Here is a 15918-nt window from a genome sequence, read left to right as displayed (position 1 = left end):
TTACTAATTAACACGTGACATGACGTCATTAACGTCTGTCGGTTTTTGTGACGTAGTTGCTTGCGTTATTACGACACTTATGACGTATTATTGGCCCACGTGACGCTGTCACAAGGTGTATTTGTTTGCAAAGGTTTATTTCTCCCAAACGTGTGCAAACAAAACATGAAAACACGAACTGTACTTGTGCGCCACCTGTCGGCTACCAATCGTGGATTTGTTTGGCCACATTTGGCGCTAATGAGACAGCGTTAAATTTCCTTTTGCAAAGCACGTATTAAAGTAAAAAGTTAGTGTTGTACAGACACATGTCATGCGAAATCACTCTAATAATATGCATTAAAATACGTGATATGCTACCTCATAGAATATAGGTAGAAAGTGCAGGTTTGTGTAGTGCAGATAACAAAATGACAGGTAAAAAGTTAACAGGCTGTTAATGAGAAGCAATAATAATGAGACAAGGTAACAGCTAGCTAAATCACAGTTCCCATTCGGGGTGGATTTTAAAATCTTCGGGCACCGGGGCTCTTGGAAGAACGTACATAGATCTTGTGTTATCCACCCGCCCACGAAAAGGATAAACCTGGAAAACAGAGAATTTTTCAGAAAATAAACTTTCAAAATACTTAAACACAAGGGCTCCCAACCTTCTTTCATTAGAAACCGGTTCATTGTGGGCATTATACTTTCACCAGTCTCACAGAATGGTACATCGATAATATAGAACATCAAAAATAATATAACTTACTCGTCACTAGTTTCAATGAATTTCTATGGCAATCAAATGTGTATTATACGGTACTAGAGTTGTAAACAAGCCAAAATTGGGACCCGACCCGAAAGTACAAGCCCGTTTTTGTGCAACTTAAAGTGCTCTTTTGGTCTTGCTATTGTTTACACCTGATACCGCGTTTTTTAGATTTTTTATTGGGTTTTTTATTTGGCCCAACAGCGTGTTAATTGCCTAATACCGCTAGTGGTTGAAGACCGCCAACTTAACATACAGGCATATGATGCCACGTTTGGAACTCCCTCTGGTGCACTCTAGTGTCCGGTGTGAGCAGACGAAGGTGTTTTCGACGTGCAGCCTTTACCAAACTTTTAATGTTGTCGTCGATGGTTTCGTGTCTTAGCACACCACTGGCCGGTGCTTGGCCTCTGAAAAAAGCAACGTGACTGATACAACTAAGATAAACATACGTTAATTACTAATAGTACGCCAGTCCCATTAAAAACGTTATACCAAATCAATGGTCCAACTGGCGATCCCCTACTAAGAAGCTGACAAGTGCAGCATACGAGACAGGCAAAGGTGCTTGTGATTCGACTTTCGACGGGTATCACCACTGGGCCTGTGTAGCTCAGTTGGTATAGAGCGCGAGCCCTGGAAAGGCTATACTGTCGTGGATTCGAATCTTACCGCTTGCTAGATTTGTTAGCCTATGTCATGCCCTGCCGTTTGTTGAAATGCTTGGTGACCGGCTGATTCGGTGTGACGCCTTCAATGGGCCTGGCATAGGCTACTTTGATTCATATATGAGTGTGATCGTTGGTTTGCATAGATTTTCAGGGCTGATCCAACTATTAAACTCATGTTCATTTTGAACAAATTTTACAGGTTTTACAGGTTGTTTATACTTATGCCTTGTCTTCTTGTCGTATGGGAATGCTTGGAGACCGACTTGATTCAGTATAACGCCATTAATAGGCCTGACGAACTATAATTGGTGATATAAAAACTAAATACAGGTTATTTAAACCAGTTGTGTTGTTTACTTATTTTCTTGCAGGGCTCTCAGGATTGTCATAAGCCTTGCATCGGAGTTTCCATGTACATTGGCTGCAGGGCGATATCCACTCGAACCTTGTAGCATTTTCTTGCCAGCAAGGGACGTGAAAAACTTTATAGCCGTCCTCCTATCTACAACACAGACATAATATTGATGGTAAGTGTGTGTGTTTTTTAGTATTGTAATTTTATTGTAAATTTTTGTTTGAAGTATTGTAAAGAAGCACGTACCCCAGTGGTTCCCAACCTTTATCGACAATTCCTCACTTAACAATTCAAAACATTTTCATTCATTCCCAATAGACTACATGGTAGATGCTAGGGATGTGCCAAAACTGCAAATGTTCTGTTTGGTCGAGCACCGAGCATCTCACTTTAATGCTCGGTGCTCGGCCAATCACGCTCGGTGCATTATGACGTCACAAAAAATCTCCTTTCTACGTTTTAGCTCTACAAGGCCTCTTACGTCACCGGCGGTGTTTTATTAAGCTGTACATGCCCATAAAGTACGCGTTTTCCACCATCTCGTGCATTTGAAAAATCATTCGTTTTTGTTTAAAGACACCCTTTAGAACACTAGTTACATATGTTAGAAGTGCATGAATATGCAAATTTAACGCTCGGGTCAGTTTGTGCAACTGCTCGGCTGAGCACCGAGCATTAAAAACTGCGATGCTCGGTACCGAGTACTCGGGTTCTGGCTCGGCTCGGCTCATCCCTAGTAGATGCTAAACCATACAGATTAAAATTGGGTCTTTTATCAACTTTTCAGGTTATATTACCGAAGCTGAAGTGTCTACTTACGAACCACATGTACAAATTACAGTAAATTCCTCCCATAAGTTTTAAAATTCTCTCCCGGTTGGGAACCACTGATGTATCCTGCATGGTTTACCAGTTTCGGTTGCTGTTTTTAGCCACTCCAGGACTGCTTTCTTAGCATTCGGTTCCAGTGTGTTTGAAAGGATTTGGTCAACTTCTGATTGGTGCGTTTGCCGTAGAACCTGCGACATGATTGGACAATAAACTTACAAACACCTCTAAATGTGCAACCACTACTTTGCATTGTGCAACAAAAACCAACATTCTGATAGATAACTTCGTTGTTGGTTGTATTTAGTTTGTACATGCGGAGCACGGCGAAATAAACGCTCATACGCCTATCTGGCCTGTAATATAATAACCGTGTATTATTCTGGACTATTAAAATCTGTGTACCCAGTTTTAAAGGTCAAATATCTGGCAAGAGTTGTTATGCACGAACTGTAGTGCAGGAAATAAAAACGTCCATACACATAAACCTTCGTATTTCACTTTGTTGTCTGAATAGGCTACTGTCGTGGGTTCGAATCCCACCGCAGACTAGATTTTTCTAGCCTGTGCTTTATCATGTGGGAATGCTTGGTGACAGGCTGACTCGGTATAACGCCTTCAATGGGTCTGGCATACAATAAAAGGTTGTGATTCTTTCACCTTTTTGCCCCTATGGTTAGTAACTGCAGTTATGAAATACACATATTTCAGTTTTCTTTACAGACTAATTTTGTTTCGTGAAAAAAGTTTTTCAATTTTATTTGAGGCAGAAGTTTGTTTTCTGCATTGCTATATTTTTTTAGCAGTAAATGTCGTCCAAAACTGTTACCTGATTTGCCAGTTTTTCCTGACCGGGGTTGTTTTTCAGCCATCTCTGCGCAGCCGAAAACGTCCGCGGTTCAAGAGGTTTCGCACTGAACGAAAGTCTTGGTACTAAAACAACATTAAACAGAACATTGAAAATACATCTGTAAGTTTTTAGTTGATTCAATGACTTTTATGATGTAACATAATGTTGCCCACTGCAAAGTGTCTTACACTTACGGGTTGTTCGTGTTACACTTGAGTACAATTGTTCTGTTGGTTCGTACAGATTAAGTTTATTTAATGTTGAAATCAAACTCTACCAAATATTACTAAATTTACTAACGTTATGTAAAAAACTCGGAATTAAACCCTCGCAACTGTGTGACCCTAAGTTTTTGTACACTGCGTTTTAAGGTGTTCGTAGATTTAACATTTCAAAAATCCCCTCCCAACGCTCAAACGTACCCAGAAAAGTTTTGTTTTAGGAGCCGAAAAGGTTATCCTAAAACGATATTTCAATTTTAAACAAGTGCCCACCCCTCGTAAATTTTTGTGCTTCGCTAATCGTTCCATAATTCAGATGTGGCGATACACAAGACATGTTATATTCTTACGTGTGTTGATTTTTCCAGCTTGAAACTTTTTAATCATCTCCTCCTTTTTAAGGACCTCCTGCATATGTTCTTGTTGCTCTGACTGGATAGGTATAAACTTGCCTTGTGGTGGTGCGTGGTGGGTTGTCTGGGTCAAGCCGTGCTGGTGCCTGATTCACAACAAAAACAGAAATTCAGCTGTTGTTTTGTTCTCTTAGCTATAACTTTGGAATGTGACAGATATAGCAGCTATAACAAGGTGTTGTGTCAAGTCCCAATGTAAACAAAACGTTGCCATTCTTGATGGACACTGGCAATTGAGATCCGTATGGAAAAAGGGTAATGGCGTTTGTTGCTAGTGAATTTATTTTTGATCATGACATATTGCTCTAAACGTCCGTATAATTTTTTTTGACAATAAGTCAATAAGAGACGTTGTCTGGTGCTGCAGTAAATGTATATGTATCCAGGTTTTTGTTCGGTAAGGTCTAGTTCAGGGTTTACTTTAGGGACGCAAGTCGTGCACCTAGTTAATTTTACAAAAATCTCAGAACAGTGTGCTATAAATCAAGATGGGAGGCCCCAGGCTCAGTGGTTTATAGTCTAAATGTAAAACCATCTTAGAGTTGTATGTATGAGCCCGAAACCAAACCAGACTTTTTTGTTAAACGAGGCGCGAATTGGGCCCGAAAGTTGGTAACATCGCGGCAAATGAGACCAAGTGTGAAGTCAGCCCGAATCAAGCCCGTTTTTTTATAAACTGAAGCCCAGGACTGAACCCGAAAACCCGGGCCGAATCACAACTGTGGTTCTAGTGCATAAATCGTGCCCACAAACCGGTTAAGTGTTGTAAATCGGGCCTTGCTTTTTGCTTCTAGTTTAAATTTGACAATAGTGTTTTTCGAGCATATTTTGTAAATATTCAAGTGCGTTTCGGGCTTCTTCTTTCGGATACGGCTCAAATTTCTGACCCACGTACACTCTCAAGCCGGTTTAAACTAGTATGTAAACCAGCAGCAAAAAACGACATACCCAGTTGATGCTCGCTTTGGGTCTTTCCGTATTTGTTCAACCAACCGAACCTCCCGGCTTGTTGGCCTCCCGTCATCTGAGTATCGACTTGGAACCCTCCAACTCATAAACGCCTGTCAACAAATACTTGACATTAGAAAGTGTTTAGAGACCAACCATTGCGCTGTGAAGCAAATTGCTATTGAGTGGCTACCACTAAAACGTGATTGCCGCGAATACTATGTATTTCAATGCCCGTATGTGTCTAAATGATATGTCTTTTTTGGTCATCGTTAAAAAGACTTCTATCTGCAATAAAACAAACTATTTTGCTCTTAAGTACAATATGGCCAAGTATAATTATCTAAAAAATATTTGACAGATCCGTCACTAAGATTTCAACGGCCAAACTTTGCTAAACGATTCGAAAAATAAAAGTACATGCGGCTCATCAAACCATACCAATTTGTTGTCGCCCTAAATGCACTTATATGACAGGTAACATTCTTTATCCGCACATCAAAGTACTGTACACCACAGGGCGCTACAATCGACTTTATTCGAACAAAAAATACACTTTTACTATGAGTTCTGTTATATACCTTGGCGTGAGGTGCTAGTTCCATGACGAGATGTTATAACACACAATACCTTACAGAATTTACAACTGAAATAAGGACAACTATAACCTACAATTCCAATTAGTTTTACGACTTTTTACACGCATCTAATCTACATTTCCTCGGACAAAATCAATCCATTACAATCCACATTTACGCACTTATCCTCAATTACATGTGATTGGGAGCCTACTGCCTTAGCTAATGGCAATATTATCTCGGCGGGCAAACCTAGCCGATCCCATACATTCTTCTTGCGGGCAACAACAATAGCGCTAGCGGATAACGATTGCCTCAAGGACGGGTAACAAAAGGCGCTGAAGGCGGCCTCGCTCGTTGTGATATGTCATTACACGAACAACATGCTTTAGCGAGTGAAAATTGATACTGGGCTTAAAAGTGGCGGCGTAACCTCGATATGGAATGGGTGGCCCGTTGCAGAACTTACATACATATTTCGTTGCCTTGGCCCAGTTAATGTAAGTTTGTTTTTTAACTAATGTTTTTGCGGTACAATGGGTTTTTCAAAAAAGATGCTTGCGGAAAACCATTTTTTCACTCATGTTACGTTGGTTTGGTGCAATTAAATATTAGGCGTGTTTTTTAACTAATATTCTTGCGGTCCGTGGTTTGTAAAAAGAGTTGCTTGGTTGTAAAACCATTTTTTATCATATTTGGATAATCCATTGCCCCCAAATACACTTTATACCTGGTAGCATGTCATTTCGAGTTTAAAAAATAGTTTAAAGTGCCAAAAACAAATAAACACAATTTTACATCAAAAATAAGTTCTCAACCCACCTTGCTCGGTTGTGGATTATTCCTGCCCTCCAGCGGATGTTCTAGAGGCAGATTAACCCGTGGACTCTGCATTCTGTCTTTGTCTCTGCTTGCTCTTTCCCTTGCGCTCCCCACTTGGTGGCGTTTCTTACCCAGATACGATATCGATTCGCTCCAGTCCCGTCCGTAGGTGCTGTTGCATGGAAAAATGTTGTTACGGGTGTCCGTGTGAACCGCCTTGATCACCTTGGAGGCAAACTGCCCTGGTGGCAAGTCAGGAGATAAGTACACACGCTGTGCTTCAAGCGCCATACTTAAAATTGTATTTACTACCGCAAATTAACTTTGGACAATTTCAAATTTAATTGGCCAAGCTTTTCCTTTTGAATAATCGTAATGTATTCCTAACTGAAAGGTAGGCTACAGTTTTAGATTCAGAATTAAAAGGCAATTAACCGGATTGCAAATAAGAGAAATTGCATGTTTTGGTAAGTAAACTCTATTGTACGCCAGGCTCGCAAGGAGATTAATTGCTAAGGCCAATCTTACCAAACAAGAAACAAACATGTAAAAAAATGCGGGAAACAATACTCTTCGGCGTTGCTAACTAGCCTACTTAAATACTGCTAGTGATTAAACGCAGACTTTTATCACTTTTCCAAATGTTGTTTTTACTGGTTGCTATTGCTGCTTGATATTACAGACAGTGTCAGTGCAAAAAAACAAAATAATACTGACATACTTAATTACCGCGTTCTGCCAAACTTTGTTATTTTCAACCCTTCACTAATAAACTATAGTCTAAACTTCAGTTTCTTATTACAGCCACTCTTTTTGCAGAACAAACTGGCAGACTACTGCCTCAACAGGTTCTTCCCTTTGTACTCAACGGTATTCTTGTGTCTGATGCGGTAACCTTGTCAATCTAAACTTTGGCGTCGCGGCGCTGAGACATAAAGCAAGACATGCCCAAGGAACAAAACCAACAGCACTTGAACCTTCAGGGAACAAAGCGAACAAATTTGTCAAACTTCAGTGGCATACCACCCTTGAGAAAACCGCATGCCATCAGCACGTTCAGCTAAAAATCTACTGTTTGAATTGAAAATCTAGGGCTGTATCCTTACACTAAAAAGTTTACTCTTGAATAAATAGAGAAACCAAAAGTGAATAAACCTATAGGTAGGCTAGGGGATGTTAGCAAACAATTGACTTAAAATTAATATTTAAAAATCGATTTCTAGGAGATGCTGACTCTGTAGCCATGAAAAATGTTCTCTCTAAGCCTGTGGTTCTTAACCTTTTTGTAGTCACGGACCCCTTTTATGAATTTTGTAAGTCTGCGGACCCCCAACGCAATTTACCGTAAGTCTTTTTATGTTTCACATTTCTTGCATTATACCCTGTCATGCTTTAGAAGCATTTAAATCCGCCTTCACAGTCCTTTAAAACCAATGACGTTTCTGTATTTTAGTGGCCAACGCATCAAATTGATAATATTTCTGGTATATATAACTTCACAAATCACTTGTCCTATAAAGTCTATTGTCCATGTGTATTATGATGTCACAATAGCGAAAACAATTACAAAAGTATATGTTCTTGGCCCAATTAAGGTGCGATGAACAGCGTGCACTCGTATGCAGGATTGTAAAAACGGTTAAGAAACTTAAAAATATTCTTCTGTTGGTTAATGATACTTAACATATTTCCATCCATGGACCCCCTGAAACCATCTCACGGACCCCTTGGGGGTCCGCGAACCCCAGGTTAAGAACCACTGCTCTAAGCTGAACTCTTGCGCAATTGAAGAAAGAGCCTCCAACATAAACTGTAAATCAACAACATTGCAAAGTACACTTAAGAGCATGCGTATGCCCAGACACCTAAAATTAAGTAATATTGGTCAGAACCAGCACCTGAATGTCTACCAGTCATACATAATATTCTTGTTAATAGTATATACTGGGCCTATACACAACGAATGGCCACTGCAAGGGTGAATTGTCCTGTAAAACATAGAAGATTCTCAGCGGCAACATATCAATTACGCCCCTTTCAATTTCATATGCCTTTCAGACCAAACAAACAAACAAACGCGCATTGATAAGCAACAATACACGGCAGCAGGCAAACAATACCAGCCCCGTCTTGAGTTCTTTTTCCCATTATTGTAAACTTGGGACCTTGTTGCGTTAGGGATTTTTGTATCAACCAGCTAAAATAGTTGAAATATCGAAAACTAAAGGTTTAGTTCACACAAAAATCAGCAAAAAGTCTGATTTGACGTGGCTTATGCTAAACATAAAATGCTGTAAATCAAAGTTTCTAAGTCTTGTAGTCATGTAAACATACGAATTGTTGTTTTCCAGCAAACTATGCCGCGATTGTGTATTAAGCCTACAGTGAAAACTTCATTAGAAAAATTACGTAACTACAAACTGCAATACTCTTTGCACCTTTAATATCGATAGACCTTTTATAACTTATCACAGTACATTGACTAAGGCAAAATTCGCTGTGATAGTAAAAGCACTTGCCAAATGTCCTAAATAAAATAAATAAAGTAACTTACCGGGTGCAAATCTATCTTTATTGAAGCTTCCGTCAACGAGCAGTGGTCCGTTCGAATGATAGCGCACAGTGAAGGCATTTTTCGTACATTAATTTTCATGTGTTTCTTTTCGCTGGCTCATTGAGAGTCACAATGGGTTCCATCGGCAATTGGTACAGAAACTCATGTTCTACGCCGCCCGCGATTCGCTGAACAATCCCTGTAACAAAGCGTATGTACACAGCCGACGGAATTCTACCAAGGTGACCTATGATCCCTGGCTATTGTAATTGAAAACTTTTAGACCTAATAGCTTCGGGCATTTTTCGAAAAATTATCATTTTTAAATTAGAAATACGCTGATTATCATAATGTCTGGTTTGTCACAGCATTTTTAGCGGTATTTGCATTACAAACAGGACGAAATTGGTTACTTTTGTGAACGGGCCCTCATAGTATAGAGATAGTATTTTACTATTTATAGTTGTAGATAGTATTTTACTATTTAACACCGAATTATGTTGCTTGTTCTGGATGGTTGAATCAATTAGCGCACATATTCAACCAAAACTGTTTATTTTACTTTTACATGTCAGAACAAAATACTAAATGATAAAATTGTCGTGCAATAGTGGTTTGCTTCAGCTTACTCTGGCAAATTTTATTCGATTTTCTTTAATTAAAACTTCGTCCAGTTAATGACGTGCGAAGCTTGTCCTGGCGGGAAACAGAATAACTTACAGGAAACCTAGAAAACGGTCGAAGGGAAACGTTTCAGTTATTTTAGGATTTGAATTGTTTCCGCAACTGCCACGCAATCACATTTCGTTTTGCCTCAACATATACCAAGGAAGTCAAGTTGTATTAAGTGCAAGTCAGTTTAATAACCTATGATGCACTTCTAGATACAAAATCTCACCCAACAGGGAAAAATGCCTTAAATGTGTTTATTTGAGCGAAATATACCGATTAGTTTATAAGTGAACCAAATTTTTCGACTTCGGTATCGGTATGTACGCATAGGCGTTGGCTTGAATTGTTTTGCTGTAATGTTGATAGTAAATATATGGTAAAAGAAAAATTGCAAAGCAGAAAGTAAACAGTATGGTCTACAAAGTTGTATTCATTGTGAATGGCCTGATTAAAATGCTTACGCCTTCTATTAAAAGAACCGGTTAAAAATGAACCGTTAACAACACTGCTGACCAACATTACTAAATGGAAAACGCCTTTATAGCCCACAATATAGTCAGAAATTATTGATTTAAGCAAAGTGCTAGACGTGTCTTATCGGTATGTAGTATGTACAACTAATTTTACTACCCAATAATCAAAGACCCGCAGAGGCTAAATGATATAAATTTTAAAAAATTGAAAAATCTGTGCTGAAAAACGCAACTAACCTTGTTCGCCTTACAACTTCTAGAAAAAAGTAATTAAAACCAATACAAAGTTAATTGTGAAACGCCGATTACTTTACAGCAGGGGTTCTTAACCTGGGGTGCACGCACCCCCAAGAGGTGCGAGAACTGTTCCTAGGGGGTGAGGGATGCTGAAATTGGTTGGTGATTTGAAAGGGATGCAGCATGGAAAACGGTTAAGAACCACTGCTTTACAGGGTAAATTAGATTGCTTCCAGCAAGATATTACATTTGTTAACAGTCTTTTGGCAAACGTTATATTTTGACATTCCCATACATAGACATATAAAATACTTTTACTGGGTTCACAATCGAAAACGGTCCCTATTTAGTTTTTGTGCCTGCATTTTGGTTATCTGCACACCAGGCTATCAGATTTAGTAAAAAAGATTAGGAGCGCCCCTTAGCGGATTCAAAAATTACATAAATAACCTTGCTTATGGCCGCAAAACTCTCTAATACAAAAACCAATATTCTTTCAAACATTACTAATCTCGGTGCGAGGTAAAATACTTTGAAACAGGAATCTGAACGACTGAGTCTCTGTAACGTTGCTTTGTGCTCACGAGGATGCTTTATTACTCACGGTACGAGATGATATTTGCTTCTACCTGGTACCGTAGGTAACAAGGCAGAATCGAGAACCATTGAACCTTTATCATTTCACCCTAATACTTCAAAAACAGCTTACAACCTTACGCTTACAAAATTCAACTTGAAGTTACGACCACCAAAACTTAATAAAGATGTATTAATACGGAAATCGTCCTGATCCACGGATGCTCAACAAACTATTCCAGTTACATATATTGACAATACTTAGCTGACAAATTCATATTTTTGGGCGAAATGGCAACCCGCAGTGGTTTGCAATAAGAAATATACAGAGTGATTTGAGTGCGCTGAATTTATCAGCAAAGTAACACTAAAACTCGTTTCATCAGAAAAATACGACCTCAAACCAGTTAAACCCGTCCTGGGGTTACAAACACCAAACTCATGTTACATCAGGACAACACAATCTCAATCCAACAAAATTAATTCTAAAGTTACGTTTTTGTCGTACCGCCCAAAAGCCATGGCATTTGACATTCATGGAAAAGACTATACGCAATGTAACATGAACTGACAACTTGGCAGTCAGCACAACGACTAGAATTCGCTTTTGAGGACCTCGCACCGCCGATCCAGCTCCGAACTCAATTCAGGATAACGACTTGATTTCAATTCGGCGACAAGCCAAGCACTTTATAGTGGTTCGTACGGAAACGCAACCAAGACTCGATTATTCAATTTTCTTTTTACATTTTGCTTGGTGCCCTGCAAACGACCGCCGGACGTTGGTACCAAACCAAGCAGGCACCGCGAAGGGCCTTGCGCTGCAGGAAGCAATAGCATCGGGGCGATATCGTGCGTTGGTCCCTGGCAAACTCTCAGTACGTCAATTCATTTGCTCCGTCACCAATACGCGTTTTGATTTGAAAGCAATTGCCTTCAATATAGCAGACCACCACGCTTTGTATTCTTGTAGTGCGGAAATTCAGAAATGTCTGAAATTCGCTAGTAGGCATATTAAGTTTAAAAACACACCACACAAATGTTTGAAAACTAATTCTGGCCACCGATAATCGTGTTTCGCCTACCATCACAAACATCGTCCATGGTGTTACTTACGACAAAACTGCTTCATCAAACCCTAAACAGTCAAATATTTGCAGGGGTATATAAAATATAGGTAGAAAGGTAAAGAGAATATAAATTTCATTGCAGATGTTTCAACAATGATACAATCAGTGGTGGGATTCAATTGTTTTGTCAGCCGGTTCAATCACAAAAGTCATATTTTCCAGCCGGTTCGGTTATACAAAAAGGCCATTGACAGTAACCAGTAATGCTTAACCTGATCTCATAAAATTTAGTAAGACGGTTCTATAGAGCCAGTGTGAACGGGCCACCACTGGATACAACCACTGATGATGACAACAGCACAAAGAAAGCTCTACATCAGAATATGCTTACTCTTTGCAAACCTTCTGAAGTTTTTATCAATCCACTACTCAATTCGTGTGCAGTGCCCAAAACTATCGACCAATACCCCTGAAAAAGACCCATTTTTTGTTAAGTAAAACCTGTTTTAAGTGCTGAATTGCAACTTAAAAGCAACGTTAGCATCTACACAACTCTAAGCTCTTGCGGACATAGCAAAGAGCTTTCAGAAGCAGTTCGCATCCTTTCAATGAAAGTAGATGGTGGCGGTATTATGAAGGACTTCCGCCCCTTCCCTGGGCTGAATGGAAGTCACGAAACTCTATTCAACGTCTCAAAGCCCGCGTACATAAGGAAGCAGGATTGTCACATAACTTGTCCCTGGCCATTTCACAAGAATTCAGTAGTTAGAAACGTTGGAATAATGCTTACAATGAAAATACTTGGAAGATCGACTTGATTCGGTATAACGTCTTCAATAACAGACCAAATAGATGTAAAAAGCGACATTATTGTTAAGACGTACTAAATTTAAAATGTATTTCTATGCTATAAGGTGGTCGCAGACCTAAACTTTTATTGGAATCGGAATTGTTCACAAACTAACACATATTTTTTTACAAACAACTGACAATGCCATTGTTAGGTAAAGTATATATTCCAAAGTCGCCTGAAATTGTTTTTTGAAAACGTCCTTCCATATCAGGCCATATATTTTTCTGTGTTAAAGCAACTGTGAAAAGAATTTTAACTAAAAAAGATGTGTATCTCTTAACACAATCCTATACAGCTTTACAAAACGTAGCAGGGCCATGGAGTTGTCTCCTACAGCCAAAGCCACACCGAACGATGTTTAATTTTCTGGTTAAACAAAAGGCAACGCAATAGTTTTGCCACAACGCGAAATCTTTGCAGGCCATAAGCTGCTGGGACCAGGGGCCAAGTACCAACCGTCGGTACCTCGACAAACCGGAAACTACGTCATCGATTCGAGTAGTTTTTATCGCGCCAAATTCGCTAAGTTCAGGACGCAAGAACGATTCTATGTAAGCAGTGGTGGGATTAAATTTTTTTGTCAGCCGGTTCTATCACAAACGTCATATTTTTCAGCCGGTTCTGTTACAAAAAGTCCATTGACCAGTAACCAGTAATGTCAACCGGTTCGCTGATCTCATAAAATTTAATGAGGCGGTTCTATAGAACCAATGCGAACCGACTGAATCCCACCACTGTATGTAAATAAATTAACCATTCTATTTTGTGAAAGTAAATTTAGACCGTGGCAGTTAAAAACTGAAAAGCGTTTTCAAAGAATTCGCCCTTTTAGAACTAATTATTTATGGTATAGCCTATTATAACACCACGAGTCACTAATGACACAATATGATTAATAAAACCACAAGTCACATACAATTGAGTAGTCTGGAAACTTTGGTTAGGTCTTAGGACATCGAAGTTTCGACGCCTAAAATTCATCAAGAAAATGTACTTCTTTACTATCCTTATATATTAAATTTCGTTCACTAAAAAAGCAGTTAACTATAAAGGTTTAAAAATTGTGGCAATTATTAAAAACGGTATATGTCATTTCAACTAACTGAAGCGTTTAAACGTATGAAACATTTTACAGGTGTAAGGAAGTCAGTTATTTTATGTTGTACGTTCTTGTTTAGGTATTTCTTTTATTACAAAAAGTTTCGTCAAAAATCTTCAATACATTATATGTTACACGTTGTTTGTTTGTTACAAAAAAGAATCTCTTTTTTCGTAAACATAACAAAGAATTTTTACTGAATTGCATTGCAAAAAATTCAATTCGCACAAAATCAAACACCTCTAACAGCAAGCGGTGAAACGAATCCGCTATTTTTAGAGTTAGAAAAACATTTTTCTAACTTTTGACTAAACTGAATATCCACAGTATGTATTTATTCTTTACAAGCTTACAGAATAGATAAGTCCTGACTTACAAACTGCTGCATCATTATCTATGCCTTTGCTTCGTGACTTGATGAATGTTCGACAGATTCTATTGCTTTGGTTTGAGTTTTTCGCGACTGCCTGGATTTGCGTAATAGCATGAATGAAGCTAGTTACTGAAACTGGTCATGCAGTCTCGAAGCGCACAGGCCTAAGTGGTCGCACTTACAGACAGTTGAGCAAACACTATTGGAAACCCGGTCTTTTTGAACAACGCTAACCAATTCTCCAGCAAATTTGTTGATTTCTTAACGCAATTAGTTATAATGGTGTCGCAACTTTGATGGTGTTACTGTTCTAAGTTTCCTTGAAAAGTATAAAGTTGGTATAGAAACAAAGATATAGGCCATAAGAACATTTTCTTACGTTAAATCTGGTAACACTGTCTATTTTCCACATATTCACTATATTTGCACTGGATTCTAATACCGTCAAAGAAAGATTTCTGTATTGTGACACAATTTTGACAATTTTATACATAATGATTTTTATAATATGTTTCTGAAGAATACCAATTCAGCACACTTGCATCAAACATCCTTGCAACTTTCTAGAAACTTCTTAATATATGTTATTCTGTTCCATAATAGATTCAAAAAAGTTTGAAAGCAATGCAATATACTTAACGCCCAGACAAGGCACAGCTTACCTGCTGTTTTTCGTAACGAACTGTAACTGGCAGAAGATATTTAACGTACCTTTACAGTTTACAGTATTCGGCCATTTCCTAACTATACGACCGCACTTAAACAAAAAGGAATACAAAACTAAAATCAGTTCACCACCAAAGCATACAAGTAAAATACCAATGTGTTCTCTATACTATAATACAGTAGATCCACGTGTCTGCCTACTAATACACATAACAGCAGGTCTAAAGTAGCTCACGAGCCTTATGCTGTATAAGCTGCTCGGTTCGTAAGACAATCTCCAAAGCAAGGACTTCCTTAAAAGTGGAGATTACAGGAAGGCAGACGCTTCATGAGTCACTTTCTTCAAGGATAGCGCGCCTCAAGGAAGCCATCCATCCACTAAGTTGCTTGGAAATTGACGTTAAGTGTTTGTGGAAGCCTGTGTGGAAAACTAAGACGGCTTGACCCCAATGTCATCAAATGCTTTTTATATGTGAAATTACCATTTGCTTGTATTTAAAATTTTCTGTAAAACAGCGAACACTTTTTTACTGAATATTCTTGTGTCTAAAATAGAAAATTATGTTATGAAAACTTTGATGGGTTTAAACTCGTGGATATTACTATATATTACTGAAACACGGGTTTAAATTCAACTGATTATCAGGCACGGAAATGCATGTTAAATGATAATTAGGCTGAAGGTCGGGCCTATTTGAATGTATTTTGAAGAGATTACATGCAAGTAATCTATGCGTAAAGATTATTGCATTCTTATGGCAATGGAAATTATATCCAAAATCACTAAAAGTCGCACAAATACTTGATAAAAATTATTATCAAACTTTCGCTAGATGGCAGCACCAAGCATGATGCCCTGAAGTTGTGGTTTTCTTTAGCACACAACAACAACATCAACAAACAATGTA

The 15918-nt window shown here is 38.6% G+C and overlaps 1 protein-coding gene across 2 annotated transcripts; it reads right to left on the bottom strand.

Moving 5' to 3' along the window:
* Positions 1–120: 120 nt before the first annotated feature.
* On the bottom strand, positions 121–15485 carry LOC145229911 (uncharacterized). Of its 2 annotated transcripts, XM_080095255.1 has the most exons (10): positions 15007–15485; positions 8992–9190; positions 6438–6609; positions 5038–5150; positions 4027–4175; positions 3435–3538; positions 2688–2796; positions 1780–1924; positions 1008–1161; positions 121–586 (listed from the first exon to the last, which is right to left on the bottom strand). In XM_080095255.1, exons 3-10 carry the CDS (start codon positions 6507–6509, stop codon positions 482–484), a joined length of 951 nt encoding a protein of 316 aa, XP_079951381.1. In that variant the 5' UTR covers positions 6510–6609; positions 8992–9190; positions 15007–15485; the 3' UTR covers positions 121–481. The 2 variants fall into 2 exon arrangements, with proteins under 2 accessions (XP_079951381.1, XP_079951380.1); XM_080095254.1 differs by lacking the exons at positions 8992–9190; positions 15007–15485 and having other exon boundaries at positions 6438–6856.
* Positions 15486–15918: the final 433 nt, after the last annotated feature.

This window comes from Phallusia mammillata, chromosome 5, assembly GCF_965637545.1.
Source record: "Phallusia mammillata chromosome 5, kaPhaMamm4.hap1.1, whole genome shotgun sequence".
Lineage (NCBI taxonomy): Eukaryota > Metazoa > Chordata > Ascidiacea > Phlebobranchia > Ascidiidae > Phallusia > Phallusia mammillata.
The sequence above is the reverse complement of the archived record's forward strand: the minus strand, read 5'-3'. Positions and strand labels throughout refer to the sequence as shown.